The sequence below is a fragment of the Emydura macquarii genome, unplaced genomic scaffold (assembly GCF_026122565.2).
Source record: "Emydura macquarii macquarii isolate MOO-44397 ecotype Brisbane River unplaced genomic scaffold, CSIRO-AGI_Emac_v2 contig_561, whole genome shotgun sequence".
Taxonomy (NCBI): Eukaryota; Metazoa; Chordata; order Testudines; family Chelidae; genus Emydura; species Emydura macquarii.
The window spans coordinates 5,185,257-5,212,059 of NW_027130698.1; the positions used below are offsets into that span (position 1 = coordinate 5,185,257).

General features: G+C 40.5%; 1 protein-coding gene across 1 annotated transcript; it reads left to right on the forward strand.

Annotated features, from left to right (window-relative positions):
- The first annotated feature begins 421 nt into the window (after positions 1-421).
- TK2 (thymidine kinase 2) lies at positions 422-23,271 on the forward strand. Its single transcript, XM_067540103.1, is given in 10 exon segments — positions 422-667; positions 2,209-2,249; positions 3,419-3,493; positions 5,432-5,485; positions 7,189-7,278; positions 10,051-10,124; positions 17,012-17,100; positions 17,526-17,605; positions 19,347-19,427; positions 19,889-23,271. Coding segments are annotated over 10 exon segments (855 nt in total). The 5' UTR covers positions 422-495; the 3' UTR covers positions 19,988-23,271.
- The last annotated feature ends 3,532 nt before the right edge of the window (positions 23,272-26,803 follow it).

Below are 26,803 nucleotides of genomic sequence, written 5' to 3' on the forward strand. Positions count from 1 at the left end.
CTCCAGCCCGAACATTGCCGCGCTGTTGCCAGTGTAAGAAAACTAGAACGGGACATTAACTAGAAACAAAACCGACACTGATTCATTTGTTTTCATTGTCCGGCCGGAGATGCTAACAGCAAAGCAGCCGCTGCACCAGGGGTGACAGAGCACATGCCAATGCTTAGTTCGACTCGGGGTGGCTTTTAACGGAGGCAGCATGTGTAATGAGTTGCAAGCACCTCCTTGAGGGAATGAGCATCTGCCAAAACCAAACAGAAGAAAAAAACCTGTGTAAAACCGGAGCAACACTGGGGAGTGCAGTGCACTGTGTCTTTAAGGGCCTAACTGGAAAGCGGCCGGCAGTAGCTGGTTGGTTGCTCAATGCTTAAAATACAGCAGCGGAGGTGGGCTCAGACAGGAAGCAAAACATTACAGCGGAAATGCGTGCAGGGCTTGTAAAAAGCAAGGATCGTGCCGCTCCAGTCTATAGCTAAGAGCTGTCGGAGATGGGCTATGTGGTCATTGAAGTCGTTCTGGATCTGGCCTCTCCTAAACTCCCAACGCACCAGAGGAGCTCAAGCTGGCCTCGGATTTTCTGTTTGCAGGAGCCAGCAGAAGCAATTGCTATATCCACTGATGGCTAATCGCAGCCGCTGTACGGCCGGCTGCCCACAGGACGCCTCATGTACGTCTGGTACTTCTGCAGCACGCACCAGTCAGTTGCGTTTATATTATTGATGCCACCCCTGCGCCGTGGTAGATGTAGCAGCAGGGCTCTCGCTCTGAATGGATTTATTGTTTGAGATGAAAATACTGTAGAGGGAGAAATAAAGCAAACCCCAGCCCACTTCATTCCCCAGAGTAGTTTAACTGCTATTGCTTTTTCACAAAGGAGTCTTTGGCGCTTGATTGAAAGGTATTTCGGAAAACACATTTAATCCAATTCTTATCCAAAATTTAGCGACTATCGTGGTACTAGATTATTAAATGTTGTTGCGGCCAATGATTTAGCTTTTCTTAAATATGGAGCTGTATCTACATTAAATCTGCTGATGCAGTAGACAGGCATATAGTGTTTGGCCTCCTGCAAATTACCTATGATAGTGTAATTACAGAGGAATCCATCTGCCAAATAGGGAAGTTTAAAAAAAAATAAAGAAATGCAGTATATTGAAAAGGTTTCACACCATACAAATATATTCTCCTTTCCCCCCCCCCCCCATTTAAAAAAAAATGAAAACAGGATGAGCTCCACTTCTTACATTTTTTTGTAGTGAAGGAAGAGGTAGTTTGTGAAATGTTGAGTAATCAACAACTTTAAAAAACCCTTTTATGGCACTAGTCAGTACTTCTCTATTTAAAATGCACACATGAACAATATACTGTCATTCAATGCCCTGAATCTAGTAAACAAGTATTCAGTGAACATCTTAAAGGGACACTGTCAGTTTCAGAAGATGAGTTAAAAGTAGTTTTAATGATAGCTGTCCTGAGTCCCCTGTCAATTAATATATATATATATATATATATATATATATATATTTTTTTTTACAATCACAGTTCCCTTTTTTTAAAAAATGTGCTTTCCCTCCACTGTGATAAAAGCCCATATAGCCAGAAAGAAACTGACTTTGCACAGGCTCTGGAGTCTGTGCTACCGGTTTGAATTGTGGAGCTGTGGTTTGTCAGACTACACACAAAGTGCTGTCAAAGGTGCAAAGTGTATATTTTTCTCTACTCTTTTCAGTGATAGTCTATCTTAGATATTACCTGTAACAATAGTAGGTAAACAATTATAGATAGAAGAGTAATGTTTAAATTGACTCCTTAATATCTAAGGGCCTGACCATGTAGAGAGCTCCGCACAGATAGACCTGTGAAGTTAGTGGTGCTTTATTCAGGCACAGGCATCTGCCTGAAAATAATTCATTGCTGATTTGGGGCTTGTTTTCTTATGGTGAGAATGAGATCTAACAAAGGAACAACCATACAAATAAATAATGCTGCTCAATGAAGGTAGGAGCTAGCCATTGTAGTGGTATAATAGAAGGTAAAGCATATGAATTATAGCCATGAAGGGTTAATATAACATGTTCACTATAATCTATAATCAGTGAACTTAAACTCTTTACTATATTTGTTCTTACAAGAGTCCAGAGAATGGCTGGATCTATAATCTAAGTGCAGTTTCCGAGTTCTTCTTAACAGTGTTTCTTCCTATTCTAGATAAACACCTGATAAGTGGAGGGAGAAAAAGACAGTTGTAAGTATAATATTTTGCTCAGAAAAATAATGTATTTAGCATATTTTTATTGCAATATAATTATATTCTGGAAATGCCCACAGGCTAATGACTGGGTCTTGGCGTGAGCTGATGCACAAATCTAGAGGCTAATCCTTCATTTTGTTCCATGCAGGCAGATCCTTGCTGAAATCATTGAGGTAACTTAAAAGACAATCAAGAGGGTTTCTGCAGGTGCAGGTGCTGCTTGAGTGGAACACACGTCGCTAGATCAGGGCACAGAAGTAGTAATCAGCATTCTGAATATAGCCCCCTTCATTTACACTACATGTATTTTGGCTGTAAATTCTAAGTACTCAATTCATGGTGTTTTAAATCTAATTATTTTAAGATCGATTAGTAGATGGGTGGCCAAAATACCTTTCACTAATTTTAGAAACCTAGATGGCTAAAAGAAATTGTAATTTGCCTGAGAAAAATCTATTATTCGGTGTAGAAGTGTTAGTCAAAGTAAGGTTAAAGTTTTTTGAGGTGAAATTTACGCAAGCATGGACAGCTGTGTAATGGGTACCATAAAGATGCAGCACTGCAGGAGAACCTCTGCAACCCTGTGTGACAGGGGAAGGGGTACTGCACTTCTGAAAAGGATGGTGTGGTGGGGATTTGGGAATGGACCAGGAAGATCCAGTGGCCCAAATCCTGCAGGCTTTGGCGTTCCACAGGTATAGAATCAAACTCTTACTATTTTAATAGTCACACTAACTGTAACAATGCATATGGAACTGGGATGTAGGTGTGCAGTTACACATGTGGTTTGAAAGTCTGGCCCTGTTGAAGCCAATCCAGCTCAGTTTGCTTGATTGAGGCCCAAAACTTGTATCTCTAGATATTAAAGATATGATTCCCCATTTTGTTATTCCATATTTATTCCAGCACAAAACTCCATTGCTTTCAACATGCCATTCCATTGGAAAGCTTGTGTATTGCAATAGTGAATCGTACCCTAACTCTTGAAACATAGGGGTTCTCCTGGAAATGCCTTAGCTATAGTGACACTAGAATTTGCTCTAATGTATTTATAATGCTTATGGATTATTTTTAGGCTATAAGTACCTGTTTTTGCATTTGCTGTCAGTCATTTCTTTGCAGTAGCATTTCATTTAGTTTTTAAAGGTTGGTGTCTTCTTTCGCCAGATCTGTATTGAGGGGAATATTGCAAGTGGAAAAACAACATGCCTGGATTATTTTGCCAAAACTACCAGCATTGAGGTATGGGGCTTGAAACTTCTTAATGTTCTGTCAAGTCAGCAAGAGTTTTTCTACTGATATCATTGACAGTATTCAAGTCTACTGCAGTATTTCCCAAGATTAAGTGAGAGTAAGATATATTTAAAGGCACAGTGCCAAATAGTTTCTCATTTTTAAACTATTAGCGATAATATCTTAGAAGTTTGAAAACAACACTTTCCCTTCTTGATGTTACCTGTTTTCATTTGGCAACCAATAATTTTTCTTGTTTTATAGTTAATGGAATGGAAGCCAGTATAATCTATTGTATTTTTTCCTACATTTGTGCTTGTATTAATTGTTGCCTCGATCCTATAGTCACTTACACATGTGGATAGCTTTGCTCATGTAAATAGGCTATTGACTGCGTTGGGTCTGCCTCCTTCATTAAATATATACATGTGAGTGTTTCCATAATTGAGATCTAAGTTAGTATTTTTTCTTGGAATATTGTTAACTACTTCTAGAGAGTCAGTGGAAGAAGCAGTTTGTGGACCCCACTTAAATATATATCTTAGATAAATTCTTAATGGTTGAATGGGAGATGTAAAATATATACAATTCAAAAATATTCAACAATGGGAAATAGTATATTCTGTCAATCAAATTTTGTCCCTCAATAAACTAACAATTACCAATAGAACTACCATTTTTATTCATTGAATTTTTAAAAATCTTAAATATATCTGCAAATAAGCAAAGTCAGAGATAATTCAAGTAATGTAGCTAAAAGGTATTAATCCCATATAACTGTAAAATAATTCAAATAAAATAATAATAATAATATGCTGGGAAATAATAATATTTCTTGGGAGAAAAATACTTTTGTATAGTTACTCTTTGGAAGCTGTTGAACAAACATGGGATTTGATCCCATGTCCATAGGCAAAATGCTTTTGGATGAGGAAAAGATAAATCTATTGTTAATAATTGCTTTAAACAAAACAAATTAAGAATAAACTTCAGGAAGAATTTATATCCGTGTACATAAAATCTTAACGAAGTTGATAGGTCTTCTGAGAAGAATATAAATACAAAAATATAGGATTCTTCATGGGGATACTTAGTATTAAGTATCTTATACCTAGTATTAAGAAGGTACTTGGTAATTTAAAAGGAATACATTGTTTTGAATAAATAGCCATTAGTCCAAAATGCCTTTTTTTTAAAAATGTGTATACAGTGCAAAAATTTAAAAAGTAAATGCATGTTGTTTAGCAACCCAATCTCAGACTCACAATAAGATTTTAAAGTCTTTTAGGCACTGATCATGCAGTATTGGTGGATCCTCATGCCCAGTGGAGCCCACTGGAGACTCTTGTGGTTTCCCCTATTTTGGGCAGAATAGACCTTCTTTATTTTCTCTCTATTTTTGATCATTATTAAAGTTCTAACTGCATTTTTTTAGATCCACAGAAATAAAATGAGAATTATGTATAATGGCATATTGACCTTCATTTTCTATTCCTTTGTCATTCAATGCTGTCCTATGGGAAGTTAATTTGTGAGCAGATCTTTTGCATGAAATACAAATCTACATTCGGCTGTCAATTATTCTTCCTTTATGCTGTTACTGATAAATGAGAGTGAAGGATAAATACTTCTACATGGTATCAGTCAACAATTGCTTTGTTTTGGTGGGCTGATAAAAATAATTATAATTTTATAAAAACAACTAACCACCAGGACATTTTGTAATGAAATAAATCTTTTTCATTTTTATAATAGCTCTTAAATATTAAATTGGGTATTTAATCAGTGCTTTTTTAAAAAAGGGATAGATCCTGCAGTCCATGTATGCAGTACAGATCCTTTATTATTCATTCATTTTAAAACTGGTTTTGTGTTGCTACATTGAGATAGATAAAATAAAAAAATTGAAATCGCTTGGCTCACATGGAATGTCATGTTTTAACTCAGATTTTGACGGAACCTGTGCCTAAGTGGAGGAATGTCCGTGGTCACAATCTCCTGGTAAGTGGCAGGAACTAATCCTGTGATTACTGTCTTGTTAAAGGTATGGATCCTGACATTCTCAAAGTCTTGTGTCAGGGTTTAGATGTATTAAAGTCACTAGCAAAGATGTGGCCACAATCTTATGCAAATTAAAATTCATACCATGAGGGTGATTATTTTTTTCTCTTATTGAGGGATGGGCATTAACCTACTGTGTGCAAAATACAGTACTGCGAAAGACTTGGGCTCTGATTTTGCAAGCAGCTCCATGCTGATGGACACTGTGCCCCCATTGAGCCCCATTTTGAAATCAGTGGGCTCTGTGCAGGCATAATGTGCTGTCTGCATGGAACAGGTTGCAGGATTGGAGTCTTAAAGTGATCTCAGAGAAACAGTGGGTCTGTTACTGCCTGGCAGTGAAGTTCTTTAGGTCGTAAACAAACTAAGGCTAGGAAAGCTCTTTAAAATACATTTATAATGTTGTTCAAAGCAGGCAGGAAAGTGCTTTTTAATACTAAACAACGCAAGTAGAATGTGTAGCAAGGTGAAAGGAGTTGGATTTGGCAGTCAGGGGGTGCTGACTGCTGAGAAAGGATCCTGCAAGGTGTTGAATTCCTGTGTTGACTAATGAGTGGAGGGCCCTCATCACCTCACGGAATCAGGCACTTTAAACGCAGTGATGCGGCACAGTTTGAGACTGCACTGTCTGATTGGTAAGTGGCATTAATGCCAAGAGCAGGGGATCAGAAATCAAACTAAATGAATGTTTCACTTCCAGTGTAAATTGCACATACAACCTGTTCAGAGAACCTGCACTTTAGTACCCACAGTATGCATTTTGGCTCTGTTACTAGTAGCAGTGTGTTCTGAGGAAAGCAATTCCCTTGGGTGGAGGTTATTGATGCTCTGCTATCTGTTTTTCCATTGGCAGTGTAGTAGGGGGATGCACTACTTCATGCCTTGCTCTGTCACTAACCTCTTCCCAGTAAATCACCTGCTCTCTTTCATTCTTATCTTTTTTGTGGGAAGGGAGGCCACGTCTGTATCCCCAGGCAACTTAGATCACTTTAAGCCTGGATGTTTGCTGTTAAGCCATTTTGCAAACCAACACTTGATCCTAAAAGCTCACTTTATAGTAAAAGGTGTTACGCTTTGAGTTTATGGGAGATGGTGATATTTACTGGTGTAAAAAATGGAAGTGGGGTGAGAGTCCTGGAGATTAGAAAAATGCTTTGAGGAACCCCAGGGGGAAATAACCCCATAATGTGATGTGTAAAGCACATCTCTTCTCAGAGTCATAGTGGATACTGTGGACACATCCAGATACTCCTCTATAGCATCATTCGGGAGCTCCAGGATATTTTTTAGACATTGGGAAATTTACCTTTTGCCTCAGAGATGAGACTTTAGGTTGTGACTCTCATGAGTTAAATTAACTCCTTGTAGGTTCTCATCCAGAGAGGTGCTGAGTGTCTGTAACTCCCGTTGAGGTTAGTGGGAGTTCTGAGTGCTCAGTGTCTCTCACGATTCCAATATGTGCTCTGCCAAATGCGGATGAGCCATTTCATTCTTGCTAAAGCTGGTGTTTGCTACCTTAATGCCATTATTTCAGTAACTCTGAGCAGGTATAAAATACATAGCTTAGCTTTATTTGTTACTCATTGGAATAGTCAAAGTGGTTTTATTTTTCTCTTACTCTCTGCCCCCATCTCCAACACCAGGGCTTAATGTATCAAGATCCTTCACGGTGGGGAATAACGTTGCAGACATACATACAGCTTACCATGTTGGATCAGCATACCAGGCCAATGGTAATGTAAAGATTTTTTTCTTTTAATCTGAAGCAGAGTTATTAAGGAGCATTTATGGATCAAAATAATTTGATAACCCTGCATCCAGAAGATAAGACCCTAGGTTGACTTTCATTCTGTGTTCCTGAAGCTAGTAGGAATTTCCATGTGAAAAGGCAACACTGATATACTAAAGTCAATGCTCAGTGTGGTTTGGGACCTCTGCCTCTTACATTTACATGTTTTTCATTCCCCATGTTTTCTCTCTATGCTTACTGTTAAAATGCTGGCCCATGCCTTGTTCATCTCTCAGCTTGACTGTTATCTTTGCCTTTTTATTTATTGTTGGGGTATGTGTGTATGAATTGTGAGAAACTCAGAATCTGGGTTCACATATGATAATCTTAAATGTGAATATTCAAAATCACGCATTGGCTGGTGTCACTCAGAATACACCCTGTTGACCCATGTGATTCTAAACACCAATTCAGCTATTGCAGCTCCCTGCTTCTCACCTCTTCCCAGTCTAACCCATCCAAAATACTTCTGTCAAGATCATTTACTTCTTCCTTTTGGATTGTCTACACTTCTTTCTCGTCATTTGTTTTCCTTCTGTTCCTTCTCACGTTCTCCCCAGTTCTTTCTCCTATGTGCATTCTTTGGGCTAGATCCTTCCTTTTCTCTTGAAAATCCTTTGTTGATGTTTTCTAGTTTGTATTTATTGTTTCCTGCCCACTTGATAGCATCTCCAGTTACTTTTATACCTGAACTGTTTGTTATTGTATTATGTTGTCTGAATTTGCTTTGGAGCAGGGGTCTTTCTTCGTAAAGTCCCATGTACAGTTGTGGTCCAATAAAAAATTATTAATAGTAATTTGACAGAATACTTATATAAGGCTGTGACTTGGGGCTTTACATACATAGTTTGTCCTTTCTTTCTCATAAAAGTGACATTTTAAAAGTTCCAGTTTTGAAGTGTGTCCAGTTCTCACTACTCTGTACTCTTGAAGATTTGGACAGATCCCATTAACTTTCTAGTCAGTGTGTGTTATGAGACAATTATGCCATAATGCTGGGTTCTTCTTTGATAAAAATACAAATAAAAATGATACTAGTATCCTGGCTGCTATGTAAAGGAGAAAAAGAGATAGGATTGATAACTTCAAAGGAAAGATGCTGAGACACTAATCTCCTAAATTGAGCAGACAGTAGCCTTTTATTATGCCAATGTCCCTAGCAGTAACAGAACATATCAGATTGTGGCTGCTTTTGCACAGATACACAAAGAAGAGAGGCCACATGGAGACCTTTTCCCATCTTGTGTATTCATGAAGGAGGCAGCACATTGGTGTTGTGCGGGAGGTGGATTAGTGGGGCCAGAGGCACTCCACAGAGTGTGGCTGGATGGGGGTGAAATCCACATCCCAGTCTCCTCTGCACTTGTTAACAGTGAGCACACTGGGAGAGCACATGCTTCACCCATTTAGAGGGTGTCATAATTTCCACTTCTGAGTGCAATCCCTCCCCATCCTCAGGTCCTCTCTCTGTTTCTGTGTTCCATGAGCAAAATGCCTTCCACGTCTACACCTCTGTGCCCTATAGCACGTCTTATAGCACAGCTCTGGCTCTCAGAGCCACAGAAGAGTTCCATGTTTGTGCAGCTTCAGGGTGGATGGAACTTTTCTCTCTCTCAATCTTCCCTGTAGATATAAAGGAGGCTAAAGAAGCAGGAAGTGTTCCAGAGTTCTGTCTTGCAAAGCACCTTGAAAACTATCACTTCTGTGAAAGTTGTGAGATGAAAGCTTCCCGGGAGCTGCCATGCATGCCAGGCCATGCAAAGGAGCATATTGAACAGCAGACAGCTGGGGGTGCTCAGTAGGCCTTTCAGTTCCTTTTTATTTCCCAGCACAGCTGTGGAAAAAACCCAAAAGGCTTGGGTGTGCTTGAAAGTGCAGAGAGTTTTTTTGTTTGATTTGCAAAATGTTAAAAGTTCCAGTGTCTCATAAGAGCTCATTAAAAGCTCCCAAGAATTCCCCTGCATTCTAATCTGTATTCTGCTGCCAGTTCCTGTGTCAACCTTGCAGTAGCAATTGGTACTGTGTGACCATTAACTCTGTACAGAACAGCTGATTAGAAAGAACTCCTCCAGCTCCACCTCATTCTTTAGAGACCAAAGAGAAAAGCTTAAACAGTGGCAGGAAATCATCACTCACCAAAATTGAAGCCCATTTGGGTGGTAGATCAGATGAAGCTGTGATACTCTGCCAATTACAGTGACTGCTTTGGCCTCCCTGAAGGAGGAGTAGCACACTTGAGACAATTCTAAAATTCTGTTTTCTTTCTATAGTGTCTCTGATGATTGCCGTATGTAAGAAGCACAGTAACATATCTGAGGAAGGCATCACTTCAGGCAGTGACAGTTCCTATTGCTTTAATGGGTTGGAATTTATTTCTAGTCAAGTATCCTCTTGGCATTGGTGGGTTTGACGCTTCTGCAGATAGTTTTAATACATCTTCCATAAGCCTTAGCATGTCAGGAAAATCTTGCTCCTGGAATCCCAGGTATATATACATAATTTTTCCTGAGTGTAAATAATTTTTTTTCTCTGACCAAGCAATTAGTCTGTGTTATGATCAGCATAGTCTAGTAGGAGTTTAATAATGTAGTGACCATAAAGAAGATTAATCAATGATGGAGGTAAAAGGACATGCTGTGTAGCATTAAGGGGTGACAGAAACTAAGAACACTGGAAAATGTAAAACTAGTGAATGGCTCTTGGTTTTATCTTATAGATTTCCCCCCTAAGAATGATGGAGAGGTCAATTCACAGTGCAAAACACATTTTTGTAGAAAACTTATATCAAAGGTACAGTACATGATTTACTACGTTAACTTCTTGTTTTAACAATAGATTTTTTTCAAATAAACCGATCATCTGAGTTTTCTATGGTAATTTGCATTTCAGTAGTCCATGAAACCTGGCATTAGTGTATTACAGAGCTAGTGGTTGCCTACTCAATCTATGGTGCCGTTATCTTTGAGTACTACAGGTAAGTATTTAAAAAAAAAAAAAAAAAAAAAAAAAAAAGGATTTGTATCTGTATATATGACAGTCTTGAGGAGCCTTCTGGATGAACTATACTGTGCATTTAGGATATTATTTATCAGTTCTTTGTGTGTGTATCCCCTCTGGGCTGAAACAAAACAGCTATTTAGTAGCATTCAGAAAGATACACTACAATTTAGGACAGGACATGAAGAATAATATGATAGGCAACTGGAATGGGGAAATTAGATAAATACAATGTATATTAATTATACAAATTAGATTTGGCCAGGGTCTGGATCTTATTTTGCCTACATTTATCTCATAAAGGACAAATTTTGGGGATTTCAGTTTTACAACTCACCCATAATTTGGCACATACAAGAAAACGGTGCCACTAAAACCATGCTAGGTCATTGAGTGAGTGAAGAGTGGTGCCTGCTGAATTACAAATACCACTTCCTGTAGCAGCCTGCATTTTTTCCTTTGTGTACCATTTGTGTAATGACCAGGCCCAACCATAGTTAGCTTGTCAGAAGTGATGAGATCACAGCCGGATACAGTGTAGCTGAAGACAATATTTCAGGCAGGTAATAAGTGCCTTCCCATCTGAAATAATTCACTCAGTATTGCTTGTTCTTTACAAAGGTGGCTTTTTAATATATTTGAAACAATCTGTAATGGGTTATAGTTTGTGAAACCTCAGACTGTTTATAGGAAGAATGTTTCTTGTCCAAATCTATGGGGAAAAGAGCTGCTTGCCAGTAGATCCACAAGATGGCATCCATGCCACATAAGCTTTTCAGTTGTGTTTGTTCCTGAGTTACTTTGAATGTTTACATAAGAGATAAGCTAAGATGTAAGGCATATAAAAACAGTGGAAAATAGTAAGAGTCACTGTTTATCTCAGTCTGTATACAGAAGACTAAACTTAGTTCTTTTTTTCCCTTGCTTTTAAGCTACTGATTTGCTTTTTTCATATTGGACCCAATACTTATATCATAAAGATTGAAAATCTTGCCTAATGCTAAAAGGCTAAGTATTATGTGCAATGACTTTATTTTTTGACATTTTTTAAAGGCAGCTATGACTTTTGGCATTTCTGTTTTTGTATCTTTTCAGTGTTGGGGACCAGGTATTTGCTTTGTGCCTCATTACAACAAACTGGAAGCTGGGAGCATTATTGATTGCAAATTTTGTTTGTTCAAGATTCAGAGTCTGTGAATGGGATATTTAGGTGCTTGGGAAATAAATTAATAAAATATGGAAAAGGAGACATGACAGGTGAAGTAGAGGGACAAAAAGTGATTGGTCTTATAATAATGGATGGGGTTTGACAGTTAATAGATGACATATGTAGTATAGGACCTACTTTGGATCTCCTAAAATGGGGCGAATTGTAACCACAGACAATCTCATTACGTAGTGCATATGTGATTATGACTTAGGAGATTTTTGTAACAGCATAGCCAGTGTAAGTACTCTTCAACTCTAAGATGCACCAAGCTGTTTATTTCTGGTTTCTTGTAGAATCATACAATTGTAGGGCTGGCCTTAAGAGGTCATCTAGTTCCTCCCTCTCCCTTCACTGAGGCAGGATTATAAAATACTTCAGAGGGTAGTGAGCCTGGCATGAAACCAAAGCCCTGAAGATATTAAACCATCTGAGATGTGCAGTAGTTGCACTGAAATTGTTACCACAAAATAGTTTCCCTGCAAATATCAAGAAAACAAAGCCATGCATTGACCTGGCATAGGTATATTACTCACCATGTTTACATGACAATCATATTTCTTGTATTGTGTCTTGATAAGAGGAGATTTTCAAAGTCATCAGTGGGAGTTAGACACCTAATTGTGATTGGTATCTTGAAAATCTTCTCCATACTAAATAGTTATTACTACTGTTATGATTCGGAGACATGGGAAATATGAGTTCTATAGGCATTCTCTATTTACTTGTGTGACACAGAGACCTCTTGGCAAAGAGTCCCCTATTCTTTGTAAAGAGCTCTTACCTCAGACCTGACAAATTCCTTACACCGAACAAATATCTTGCAGAGTATTTCTCCATAAGGGATATCATGTAAGGTGCCTGCAGGAAGCTCATAACTTGTCAAGACTCATAATCATTGTGAGATGTATGTACAGGGTAATATTTAAAAAACAGCATGTTTATACTGAAAGTACGCTTTATGGACCTGGAGTAGAAATTAATCGTCGAGAGGAAATGGGGATAGTCATCCAAGCAAGAGGGAGTTGTCACCCCTCCCTAATCAGCTGACAAGGTAATGCAAAACTCAGTTGTCCAGCCTCGCTCCATCCCAGAACTGTCCATGGAAAACCATCAGCAGCACCACCAAACAATGCAAACCTCTTACAGGTGAAAAAGGAACTTTATATCAGACAGAGCTTCGCCCTGGCTGGGAATAGAAACAAGACTGTTTTCAGAATCACAGAGTGTAGGAAAGACACTCTGGATCCATTGAATGAGGAGAACCCCTGGTGGGAGATGGGCGTTTTAATGACCATTTTGGATCTCGGTTACTGAGAAACCAGCCAGCTCTGCAATAGACTGAACTCAGGGGGAAGGAAATCTCCTTTATTAGATAGGAAAGGTAACTATTGATAAGTGTAGGCCCAGGTTCACATTCCATGATTTTATTCTGTACTGTAACCACTTGTTTCCACTGCTTTCTTGTTTCTAGTTAAATCTTCATTCTTCCTTAAATAAATCACTTTTTTTTTTTTTTTTTTTAAATCATAAGTGCTGTGTGGGTAACAGGGGCAATGATTTAAGGAAAAACTGGTAAACGGGGGTACCCTGCACCTTTGTGTGCAGAGGCTCTGGAAATTCTGCAAGTAGCCTATGTCAGGGGCTGGATGTCACAGGGGAATGATTCAAAGGCACTCGGGTGGAGCTATTGTTAACCTGCAAGGTGAAGTTAGGTCTGGCATAAGCCCAGAAGAGAGTGCTTGAGTGGCTGAAGGACTGAAAATGTCAGGGAGCTGCCACCCAGCTACCACAGGAAAGACTCCCTCTCACTGGAGGCAGGAGTAACAAGGTGACGCGCAGGCTTGGGTAACCTGAGGACTGGCACATCATGATGCTGACAGTTTAGTGGAGTGTGGTATGTGAGCATGCACGTGACTAGATCAGTATGAAGAGAGACTGTCCTTGCACTGGTGAACCTAGTGTGTTGGAGTGATGTTGAAGAATCTTCTGTCTTTATTTCTGACCGGAATCTTGTTCTCTGCGTATTCCTTCCCAGCGAGTAACTAAATTACTTCTTGAAGACACATTCTACAAAGATGTAATCACAACATCTTACATTTAGATTGCACCTTTTCATCCAGAAAGATCCTCAGTTACTTTAAAGCTGGTCACATCCTTGAAATGCAGCCATTTCTTCTAAAAGTGGGTGGTAGCTACCTGCTGCATAGCACACTGCATCATGGTGCAGTGAGGGTTTTTGTTTGTTTTGTTTTAAGATGTTCATTTATTTTAATGTTCTTAAGAACAGTGGCTTGTCCATTCTCCTTTCACCATATTGTGTGATATGTGAACTAATTTTTTGTGCAGTGGCATTAGCCAGAGATGTGGAACAGAATTCCTACTCATGTTCAGTAGATAAACAATAAGCTATACACTAGATATCCTGGAAGAGAGAGAGTTCTGAGCGTTGGTCTGTACTGATTAGCTGTGAGAGTCATGACTTAGTGTTATACCAAGATTATTGTACTAACTAAAATGGAGTCCTTGCTGTGGAAGCTTTTAGCACAATTCTGGGTCGTTTAATGGAGAGTTTGAGCTGTGTGGTGTTAACATGGCAATTGCTTTTTAATAATGGCAAGGTGGGATACATTACTGGAAGTTGGCCCTTATTCTTTTTCTGCATTGATGACTTATCTGTAGTTTCAGTTAATGGTGGTTCTTTCAATCTCTGCATGAGAGTTAGTGAGATTAAAGAAAACCATTGAACTGTTGGAACTTGTAAAGATCCAGCTTAAATGCTCTGGAGTGTAACCATTTACTTAACTAATAGTCTTTATAAAGAAATATACCTCATTTTCTGAGTGCAGCCAAAGGAACAATTTCTTCTGCCTTAACCTACTGTCTGGGGGATTCTGATATTCAGTTCACACAGGCTCAAAGATCCTTATCCCCAGGCAGGTCATAAATCAGTTGTCTTAAGTAAACCGAACAAGTGCCATAAAGGGAGCCCAACAATTGTTGCCAATGGTATATCAAGGGAATCTGTTGTTCAGTATTGAGCATCCAGAAAACCAGACCAACCAGACTGACATCTGCAGGTTCAGGCTGCTGGAATTTTATCGAGAGGTCCAGGTCCAAGCTATTCAACTAACCTTTCCAGCAAAGATTGTTTACCAAGTATATAAACTGGATGGCAGAAGAGGAGTCTTTGTTTAATATCAGTGCAAGGGAATATTTATTTAAGGGATTTGCTATCAATTACATGAAAGGCATATTTTTGTTAAAAAGGGGACCTTGAATCTTTTGAAATAAAGACCCAGCCTGCTCTGAGGTGGATAGGTATGCTGTGTAAGAATAGAGGACTATGCTTTGTTTATAGAAAGAGGGTATAGTAAGGATCCCTGACTCAAAGCCACAGAGCAAGTGGAGGTCCATATCTCTAGTCTAAGCATTTTTCCTTTCTTTTCCCATTGTTAGAGCAAGGGACTGGGAGCTCAGAAATTCCAGATGTTGTTCCCAGCGGTGCCATTGACTCTGTGTGGGCTTCTAAAATCATTTTACCTCTCTGTGCTTCAGTTCTCCTATCATCAGAAAACTGCAGAGGAAGAAGAAGAATATTTACAGGAATGTTGCAAGGCTTAATTCATTCACATTTACCATGAGATTCTATGATGAAAGTCACCTCAGAAATGCAAATGATTCTGTATTCTTATCACTATTACAACTCTGTATTTAGCATTGTAATAGAAGCAAGTATTTGTGTTTTAACAATTTTAGACATAAGCATTTGGATATGCATTTTATGACTGTAAACCATAATTAAGTTAATTTTTCCATTTGAAATCAGACTGGTAGTTGGGTTAGGAAGTTGCTCCCATTCCTACATAGCCTTGGCAGTGAGGACTTTCACTTTGGAAGAGTCATGTCCTCATCAGCATGATTTCAGATGAGATGAAGGAACTTCTGGTGCTTTGCACCATGAGCTTTATAGACCATGAGCCTGATCCAGAGTGCTCATGCAACGTTTTTCATTGATTTCAACGGCACTGCTTACATAAGCAAGGACTGCCTGAGCATGAGAGAGGTTTTCAGGGTTGGCTCCCTATTGCAATATATATTTCATTCTGGGTTTTTTTGTTTGGCTTGTATTTCCCTTTCTATCCAGCCTTCCCATTTCTCCTTTTCTCATATGTCTTGGAAAGGAACTGGCAGAATCAATCTTGTTTCTCCCCCCCTTCCCCTTGGCTTCTGCAGTTAGAATATAACCTTTATAAAATCATTGTGGGTGGTGACACAGAAAAACATTTGCTAGTTAAGGGTATTTGAAAAATACAGTTGTTTGTTCACAATGAATTGTTACCCTTTTTTTTGTCTTTCTCCAAATTGCAGAGGCAAGCTGTTAATTTGGTTGGCAGACAAGAAATGTGGGTGGTATCATCTCTGCAAGGTTTTGCTCTTTTTCTTGCTTTTCTCCAATATAGATATTGCAAATGCCTTCATATGCTTCCTTGTCCACCCTGGTGATGACCAAAACATGTTGCCAAAAGAATGGCAGAGAAGTCTGTCTCTCTTAAACTCATCTGAAAGCTGCAGATGGTCATAGGTCTAGTAGGGGACTGGAGTTCTCCACATCAGTACTTTTTGTGTTCCATTCTCTGTTATGGAGTCATTTAGCAGAGGGTACATGTTTCGGTGCTGTTAGAGAAGATGGGTTAATCAAAAAGTGTAATAACTTGATATTTTGTTCTTAATACACAAGTTTTGTATTGACTCATATATGAGTTGTTTAATATTTTACTATTTGTTTTTATCAAGATGATCATTTTGGGATAGTTGTCTACAATATTCTTATACTATATGATGAATGCATAGCTCAAATTAACCTTCCTGAATATATCAATACTCCTCTGTCCTAATAAATATTCCTCACATGGAAAGTAAAGGCTAATTCACATGATGCCATTATTATTTTTGCTCTTTCTTTTGGCGAGTGTTACAAATTGTCGCTGTTGCTTAGTCAATCAAACTTTCATGGCAGCATGGCGTGTAACAATTTAAATACATTCATAACAGTTCCACAGTGAAAAATTTTAAAAATATCATTGCTGTTAATTAACTGTTACAATGTAGATATTAATGTTGTAACATTTTGCTACTTAGTTCACCTAGTCACTGTATTTTTGTTTAAAAGCATAAAACATTAATTTGTATTACAAAAACTGTTGAAACAGTGGCTTATATTAGTCAGTGTTTCATTTTTAAACATGTTTTTCTTTTGTCTGAACTGTGAACAATATTTCTGTGTGACTGGAGACATTATGGGACTTGACTTCACTTCATTGGTATAAATCAGGAGTAATTCTAGTCAGGTCAAAGGTGTTACACTGGTGCAAATCATCTGTGAGATCAGAATCAGGCTCTCTGTTGTACAATGTATGATTTTGTAGTGAAAGAGGTAATAAAAAAATCATTTTCTTATTGATGATTGCAGTGGAAGAATGCCAGAAGTGGATTACATAGTGCTAACTGAATGGTTCGAATGGATCACGAAAAACATGGATGTTTCAGTTGATTTAATAGGTAAAAAACATGCTTACACTGGTGCCTTTTTAAATTGAATATATTTGTGTTTTATTATGAAAAAGGAGGAAAAAATTGTTTTCCTAGTTCTGTTTTCTGTGCCCTAAATTTCTGTAACATAAGAAATACTTTCTAGTGTACATGTTAAACAGCAGTAATGTCTTTGGAACATTGGTGCTGTTGTTACATTGCCATACTTCATCTATATATCCACAACGTTTGGAGGTAACTACCTTCCTTCGAGAGCTGGTGTTTTATGGATTGGCCAGCAGTGGAGCCACTGTGATGTTTGTGGCTGATACCCATGTCAGATATGTCATTCACAGATGGTTTTTCTGTTGGTTGGGGAGGAGATTCCTGCCCTACATTGCTTTCTAACCTGACCCCTGAAAATGATAACTATTCCAATGTTTTGTCAATGGCAGTGTATCTACAGACTTCTCCTGAAACTTGTTATGAGAGATTAAAGAATAGATGCAGAGAAGAGGAAAAGATCATTGCTATGGTAAGGAAATCTTCTATCCTAGTAGAGCAGAGGCTCAAGATGCCTGTCAGGGCATCATCATCTGTTTGTATCTTCATAGTTTTTAATCCGTAGCTCCCCTACACCTAAATATAAAAATCTTATACTGTAGTCAGTTAATAAAAGTCAGGACCTTACCACAATGTAATCCACATGTTTCTACTGATGAGTGCTATTTAGTATTAGGAAGAGTGAGTAGGGTTCAATGTAGTTTATAGTCTAGTAGAGACAACTTAATCCTTACTTATTTAAAATCAAAATAATTTTGGACAGTGACTACCCCAAGTCCTGTATATTTGCAATTCTGGTAGGTCATACATTACAATTCAGTGAACATAGGGAAGAAAATGAAATCCACCACCAAAATTTTCAAAGGTGTGTCCGCCTGCTCTTCTTTTTTGCATGCACTTCTTGAATATGAGTCCCTGTGCATGCAGGTGATATGATTTACATGTACAAACTTTATCAGCTGTGTGCAGAGGTGTTCAGGCTTGAAAAATACCTTGCAGGTGATTGCCTGTGCCCCAGAAAAGGCATTGTTTGGAAAATCAAGCACGTAGTGAAACAGGAACCTAATAAAAATAAGCTGTACAATTAGATTACTGCATCTCCTAAGCAAAAATTTATGTGAAGGCCCTGCTTCAAACAGGTCTTTTTAAAATGAATCCCTAAGCCAGGAATAAATGGGGTAAAAGAAGGAATGTGCTGCCTATTATTAAAGTGCCTCTATTGGAAGGTGATTTAGTAAGAGCTGTTGGTAGGTTGAACATATATGGTAAGATAAAAGCCAAGAGCTAAATCCTGAGCCATGTGAAATGTCCCCTAGGTGAATAAGCCCTAGCTATTATTTTACTACAGTGGCTTTGAAGAGACATCATGTGTTGCACTTCCTCTGTCTTTCTCTGTTACTGAGAGGAAAAAACCTATAGTGAATGAAAAAGGTTAAGTTCTCTCCATGAAAATCTAATAGCTGCTGACAAGCAAAAATGCTTTTAAAGGAAGTGAGTGGAAGTAGTAGAAAATCAACTGGGAATGTTAGAAAAACCTTATCCACATAAAAAGTAGCTCTCAAGTCAGTGTTCATTTCAGTTTTCCCTTTTGTCCTTTCCTCTTCTGTCCGTGATATTCATCTCTGTGTAAGGTTTAAGTCAGACTCCTCTCATGGGAGTTAAAACAAAGGTCTTGATTCTGCAAGGTGCTGAGAGCTATCAACTCCCATTGACTCAATAGATTAGATCCATTGTGGGTTAAATCCTTACAATAGGGATAAATTGTGGCAATGACATTGCATGAGAATGATGATGTCAGCAGGAGCTAGGATGGTAAACTGGAGTTAGGGAAATAAAATAAATGCTTCATAGGAATTATTTTGGGGAAGCTCCATGGCCTGTGCTGTACAGGAGGTCAGACTAGATGATCACAATGGTCCTTTCTGGCCTTAAAATCTATGATTTCAGTCAAATACAATGTTGGATGAAAACTTCTGATGCACTTCACTCTGTAGTGACAGTGCAATGCATAATAAGGACCTGTCTTATTTGTTAAACCATGTCTGAAAACAGGATTTTAGTATCAAGTGTTTGTTGGTAATTTTCTTGTTTATACACAGTTGGTTGAAGTCAATGACCTCTTAGCTGATTTGGTTTACTTAAAAATATGTGAGTACAGAAATCAGAGTGTGTTTCACTTCTGTAAACATATGTTTTGAATGGCTTTTTTATAGGAATATTTAGAAGCTATCCATCAACTCTATGAGGAGTGGCTCATTAAACAAACACTATTTAAAGTTCCTTCTCCAGTGCTTGTAAGTATATATTGATCAATTGTAACCAGGTAAGCAAACACGCACACATGGAAAATTTCAATTCTCAAGTGCCATTTTAGTTGTAAGAGCAAAACCTATTTTTCTAATATCATTTGGAGGAGAAAAATTTCCAGAAGTGTCCATGACTCTCCATAGGATACAGCATTAGAGTTTGATCTTGCAAATGATTCTTACTGGAATTTCATCACCGAAGGGCCTACTTACAGTAGTAAGCATTGTGCTTGTCGGTAAGTGTTTGCAGGATCTGACCCATTGCTTGTAAACACCCATCCCAAACCCTTCACTGAAAACAAATTGACCAAGGGCCTAGGAGTAGCTCGTTTTGAGGCTCAGTGGTAGTGCTTGCTTTTCAAATGCTAGCAAATTGAATGATTTTGGGAAAGAACACAGCAGATTTTTACAAGGCCTCTTGTTCTAATTTTCATTTTCTTGTTTTCAAGGTGATTCAGGCTGACAATGACGTGCAGAAAATGATAGAAAAGTATGAAGAAAATCGGGACCGAATATTAACCCCATATAATATGCAACACTGTCTGTAGAAATCCAGTTTTATGGTCATACTTCAAAAAACATATGTCCATTGATTTAGGGGAATTCTGATGAACATTTCCAGTGTTTTTCTATGATGTGGTCTCTCCGTTGAGATTTTGTCTTGTAAGGTGTCAATGACTTTAGCTAGGAAAAGGCCACAAACAGGCCATATTCTGTTTACCTTCAGCTTTTTGCACTTTTAAGTTCAGTGCAGCTTTACTGATCTCAGACTGCCTCTGACAGGAAGCTGCTGTATCTTGCTTCTCTACTTTACTTCTGCATTGTATGCATACCTTTCTGATATTGCATTTTCTCATGATGATGTGCTTTCCTTCACTCCAAAATATAGCCCCATACACGAGACAGGATATCCTCTCCTGTAACTAAAAGTCAGTGAATAGATCAAGATCATGTAGTCAGTAAGTGAGCAAATTCAATCCAATTTTGTAACAATTTTCAGTGGAAAAGCAATGAAATACCTAATTTTGCCACTGTTTTCAACCACCATTTTCATAAAACATTATTCATTGCACTTAAAATAGGAAAACTAAACAGTGAATTTCTCAATTATGGGCCTGATTCTAATCTCACTTGCACCAGTGTAACTTGATTGACTTTAATGGGATCACTTCTGATTTAAATGAGATCAGATTCAAGCCCTGACCCTGCAAACATTTATGCATCTGAATAGTCCTATTGAATTCAATGGAACAACTCAGGTGCATAAAGTTACCCAGGCTTTATAAGTATTTGGGGTCTAAGGCTCTATGGGCCAGATTTTCAGAAGAGCTCAACATCCAGCAGCTTCCATTGGAATTCTGCCCCCAAATGTAAATCTCTCTTGAAAATCTGGACCCAGTTGTGCATGTATGCAGCACTTTTGAAAATCTGGCCCTAAAACTTTTTTTTATCATGTGATAGAATTTGTCTCATTATGGATTGAAATTGGATAGTAATTCTGATACGGATTATTTGATTTCTTAAACTTTTTATGATGCTCTTGTAGATGGTATGTCATGTGTAAGTTTAAGAATGTGTGAGGGGGGGTGATACATTGGGTCATCTTGGTCACAGATTCTCGTGGTTCCTGACATCAAGAAGAGAGCACACAACATCTAGTGAAAGTTAAATTCTCACTTTAATTCTTAAGCTGCTTTGTGGTGTTTTAATGGATCACTTATTATTTACCCTCTCTAGTGCTATCCTCAAGTTGGCACTTTTAACTAAGCAGTCTTAACACTACTTACACTTTATTTTCTCTTTAAATTGAAGGGGATGATCCTTTGTTTATTGTTCTATAAAAGTTTGGGTAGTTTGAACTGGTGTGAGCATCAAAATTAAAAATGCTTTCAGGAACACCTCTGTTTAAACCAACATAGCAAAAAAAAAAAAAAAAAAAAAAAGCATTTACTTAACTGGGCATGTGTCATAACTGTATGGTTTTAAAACCAGCTCATTTGTAAAATTCCAGTCAGTGTTTAGCTCAGCTAAGATGTTTTCATAAATTTAAATATGAAGTGATCAATGTCTATAATGTGTTAGAAATACAGAGGATAGTAACTTTCAAATACGGAATTCTGTCATGTACTTCATTTGGTTAAGAATAACAACAATCAGATACTATACAAAGGTGTATCTTTAGTTTTAATTGTAGTTATGTATAGTTAATGTATAATTTCATTGTAATCGTTTATTTATTCAGTTTTTATTTGAATTGGATGGCTGCTGATTAAGGGAGGAAGCCCCGTGTCATGGGTTTCACTCTCTACTAGGGTGCTTTCTCCTGGCTGCTCTGAGGATTAGCTTTTTCCAGGTCTGATGCCTGCTTGTTCGCATGCTCTGCCATGCTCTCTTGCTTATTGCAGGTGCTCTCCCTTCATAGCTTGGTCCTCCAGCCAGGTCACTTTGAGTTTTACCCCTTTTGGGGTATCAAAGTCTTTCCATAGAAAGTATCTCCAGCAGTTTTCTCTGTTGCTACCCAGATGTTGCCACTTCCCAGTGGCTGGTAGAGGAACCCAGGTCCACCCTCTACTCCAGATTCTAGCTCAGAGAGCCTCTGATCAGCTGCCTAGGTCTGTACCATCTTAAACCTTGCTGCCATTTCCGTGAGACTTTTCCTACACCATCTTTCTTAGGCTTTCAGTCCACCACCCTTTTGAGTAAACCCTTCCTTCCTTCCTTCCTGGCCTGGATCCCCTGAGGTTTCTACTCTCTCTCCTTGCGTTTTCTTCCTTCCCTCTCTCACATACAGAAAGTGACCAGAGGCTCCTCAGTACAAGCCTTTTTCTGTTGCCAACTTCCTGGCTTTACACTAGCTGCATCTGATCCTTTCCAGCTGGGCTCCATGTTCTATTAGGGCTTACCTTGCAAGCCTAATTCTCCCCCAGGTGTAGCCTGTTAGGTTTAATTAACTCCTTCCCCACTATCTTAACCCTTTCATTTGAGGGGTGAGGTGAACACCCCATCACACCTTGGTCATTTCTTCTTTTTTTGCATCAAACAAGATTTTTGTTTTCTGTTTATACAGTCTAATGCTGGTAGTTGTACAGAGAGTTTCTGAGTGCAACACTAAATTAATTAATCTTCTAAAGCATGTGAATACAGTGCCTAGGTTCAGTGGTTCTGTTCTAAAGCTTTAGTACTCTAGCTGAACAATAAAATCCACCATTTCTAATTGCTTAAGTATCTTAATTAGAGATTTTAAATGTAGAGGAAAAAGTAATTATACTTGATTGCTTGTTGAAAACATACAAGCTGGGCATACCTTAAGAGAGACCAAAAACAGCCAACTCCTTGGAGATTGTTCTGTATGTTTGAAACGTTCAATTAATTATATATTTCCTTAATAGAAACTCTTTAATGAGCAGGTAAGTTTTTACTTTTTAGCCTTCATTCCAAATTTACTATGTAAATTTAAACAGTAAATGTTTCATCAAAAAGGCATTGTTTCAGTTATTTGCTCAAATTGTTGGTTGTTACTCTGTCAATGTTCAGGTGCAAAAGAAAAAAAAAAAGTGACAATCAGAGTAGTGTATTTTAGAAACTACTTTTTTGTGTTCTAAACAACTCAATTGGGCACTGGAAGCCTAAATATCTCTATCAGACAGTATCACAAGCTCTTCTGAATCCCCCGTCAGTTCTTTTTTTGTTTCTTCCTTAAACCATTTGTTTCATAATCTCCTGCTTTATAAACCTATACTTACTATCCCTAAACAAATTATAATGTGATGTTCTCTATTGTCTTTGCTTAGTGGTTTTTAATCTTCCCAGCACTGAAATTAAATTTTCTTGCTTCTTACCTTTTCAAGAATATTTGTTCTAAAGCAAAGATATGCTTCTTCAGTACCCTTAATTCTAAACAGCACAGGGTCATGGGTGTGATATGAATGCTAAGTGAAAAAAATGACAAGCTCAGGGAACCCAGGGAGAGAACTTGTGTGAATGAGTAGTATCATCAACTACCAGATTCTACAGCCTAAAATCTGTTTCTACAGTGATCAAAGGAGAATGTTTGTAATCCGAGACACAGCAGTTAAGCCATTCAAAGGGACCAGCTCTGTGTAGCATGTGGCTTTGGGAATAGGCTGGGACTCAATTTTGTGACAGAAAGACATCCAATCAGTAAGTAAATCCCCATTCAATCCACAATCAGTACCAGCTGTAGCACAATTAAAGTCAGTCACTCACAAGAAGATATGCACACGTTTTTCCAAAAGAAATATACGTCCTTTGGAAAGAGACATAGGCAGTCCTCGTACTGCCTCTCAGCTAAGTTCAGGTGCTGACTGTGGTATAATTTAACTAAGCAAAGAGATGTGCAGCATTCATTAACTTGTATGCAAGAGCACGCTGGCAGAGGGTCATAAATTGCTTGGCCCTTTAGAAACCTCCCCTTCTGTCTGTCCCCAGTTTCTGTCCAGAGACAACGCATAACTGTTGATAGTGAGCAGGCACAATTTTAAGCAGCAGTTCTACTTCGAGCGATTGCTCATATCCATTTCAATATAGGTGAGTGCATGCCACAGTGCACTGGTTCCTGGAACTTTTTTCCCCTTAGCAGACCCCATAGGGTTGGCTTAGGCGCCCCCTGGAGTACCGTGCTCATGCCACGGTATATGGGGCACTGTGGACCCTCAGTTCCTTCTTTCCGCCCGTGATGGTTACTGGAACGTCTTGCCTCTTGCCTTCTAGCAAGCAGCAATCCCCTTACGAATTGTTTCTTGTTGTTAATAGTTGAGTACTTAGTGTTAAGTGTTTAAGTGTAGATAGTTTAGTTAGAATAGAAAACCGCCCTTAGGGGCTTAGAGTCGGGCCAGGCCCAGCTCTCCGGGTTTTAAAGCCTGTGCCGCTTGCGGCAAACCCTTGGCTGTAAGCGACCCCCACGATCATTGCCTTGAATGCCTGGGGGAGCAGCATTGCCAGGACAAATGTAAAATATGCAAAGCCTTCAAGCAACGGACTCAAAAAGAAAGAGATATTCGGCTAAAGGCTATCTTGCTCTGCCCGGACTCTGAACCAGTGCTTTCTCCCATGGCACCGAGCATCTCCTCGGTGTGGAGCGCTCCACCGGCACTGGAGTCAACACGTCGCCAGTGCCCAAGAAAAGGAAACGCCAGGGTACTGAGCGCTGGGACTCCCCCGCACCGCCTGCACGGCTGGGATCGAGCCAGGAGATGCCCCAGCCACGGCCCATTGAGTCTACTCCGGCGCCGGCATCTCCATGCGGGGAGCCTCCCCCGACTCCTGGGGGTGGGAGAGGCCACTGCAAGGACCGTTGATGCTGGAGGCATTCCATGCGGCATGCACCTTAATGGCCATGCTTACGCTTCCGTCCCCCCCTTGGCTGAGGGCACTGGTGGGACTGGTGTCCCAAGGTAAACCCACGCTGGGTGCCTCAGGTGCGTGGTCGAGACCCCAATCAGGGGTGAAGTCTCCCCCCAGATGGCCAGAGAGGGTAGAGTGTGCCGGCTCCCCGCATAGCTCCGACTGAGTTGTCAAGCTCCTCTTCACCGCGGCACCGAGGAAGGTCCACGACACCGGAGGCATCATGTTTGAGGCAACGCCGATCCAAGTTTGCCTCGCGCAGTTTGCACAACTCCCGCTCCCGCACCCTGGCACTGAGCCCCTCGCCTCCACGGCACCGGTCCTGATCCCCGGCACCGACAGTTCAAGCCACCTCGTCAAGTTACCGATCATGGTCCTCTGAGTCGGGCTCGTCACCAAGGTGGCATGGGCGGCACCACTCCTGGTCTCTGAAGAGAAAGTGGCGCTGGAAGTCCTCGGCACCGAGACTGAGATCTTCTTCCAGCTCGTTGAGCTGCACATCTGCCCACCGCCACCGTTCGTCACAGCACCGACGCTCCTCAACCTCGTCGGGGTCATCGCGGGGCAGGTCCCTGGCGAAGACAAGCAGGAGCCGCAGGCACGGTGGGCACCGCTCCAGTGGCTCGGGGTCCCGCAAGGGCAAGTCCCGTCTTGAAGTACCGCAGCCAGCACTGATGCCGGCACCGGGGTGACCGCAGGGGCCATGGCAGTGGCCATACTGGGACCCATGGGGGGCGCAGATGGGACAGGGCACTGTATCTGTCCCATCTTCAGTGGCACAGCCGGTACTCCCCCCCCCCAACTAGCCAACCGGCTAAGGGTCATTCCTCGGAGAAGGAAGCAGACCCTGAGAAGGGACCCTCCACAATGCCCCTTCCACAATCCTTCTCCTCTTCACCTGATGAGGCAGCCACCAGGGATCACAGGGCACCCCTCCCTGACTTCAGGGCCCATCAAGAGCTCCTTAAGAGGGTGGCCAGCAACTTGAATATCGAGGTTAAGGAGCTCTCGGAGGAGGTGGTCCCCTCTTCCCTCAAAAGGCACGAAGAAGAAATACTATGTAGCAGCAGAGGGGTTTGAATTCTTGTACACCCACTTAACCCCCGGGAACGCTGGTGGTTGATGCGGCCAACCAAAGTGATAGGCAAGGTGGCTCGGGCACCACGCCTAAAAACAAAGGTAATAAAAAACTAGACTTGTTTGGCCGCAAGGTATATTCCACCGGGGCTCCACAACTGCGGATAGCGAACCACCAAGCGCTCCTATGTCGTTACAACTTAAACCTATGGAACTGGATGAGGAGGTTCGCAGAGGGGTTGTCCCAGGACCAGGCGGCTGACTTTGCCACGGCCCTGGAGAAGGGCGCCACGGTGGCAGGGGTGGCCTTGCAGACTGCCAGTGATGCTGTGGACACCGCCAGCAGAGCCATGGCCTCTGCAATAGCCATGTGGCAGTGTTCGTGGCTGCAATCTTCTGGGCTGTCCCAGGAGGTGCAGAAAGCCATCCAGGACCTGCCCTTTGATGGGGCAGGCCTTTTCTCTGACAAAATGGATGAGAAGCTGCTCGCCCAAAAAGATTCAAAGGCTACACTCCGGTTGTTGGGTCTGTACACCCCCCAGGCCTCGAGGCGTCAGTCTCGGCTGCAGCCCCAACGCCAGGCCCCACTGCCCCCCAGGTCATCTCCCAGACCCTCTCAACCCCGTAGGGGCCGAGACAGAAATAGGGGGTATGGGCGCTGCAACCGCTCGGGATCATCCACAACCTCCCAGCAGGGGCCCTCTAAGGGGCCCAACGCAAAGAGACAATTTTGATGGTGCGCCCGAGGGTGGCACCGATACCCTTCTCTTGGATCCACAATTTCCGTTTGTGGAAAGGCTCAGACCCTACTATGCTGAGTAGCAGAATATTACATCAGACCGCTGGGTCCTCGGCGTAGTTCTCAGGGGATACGCCCTTCAGTACGTCTTTCCCCCCAGACTCCCTCCCCACCCAGTCCCTCT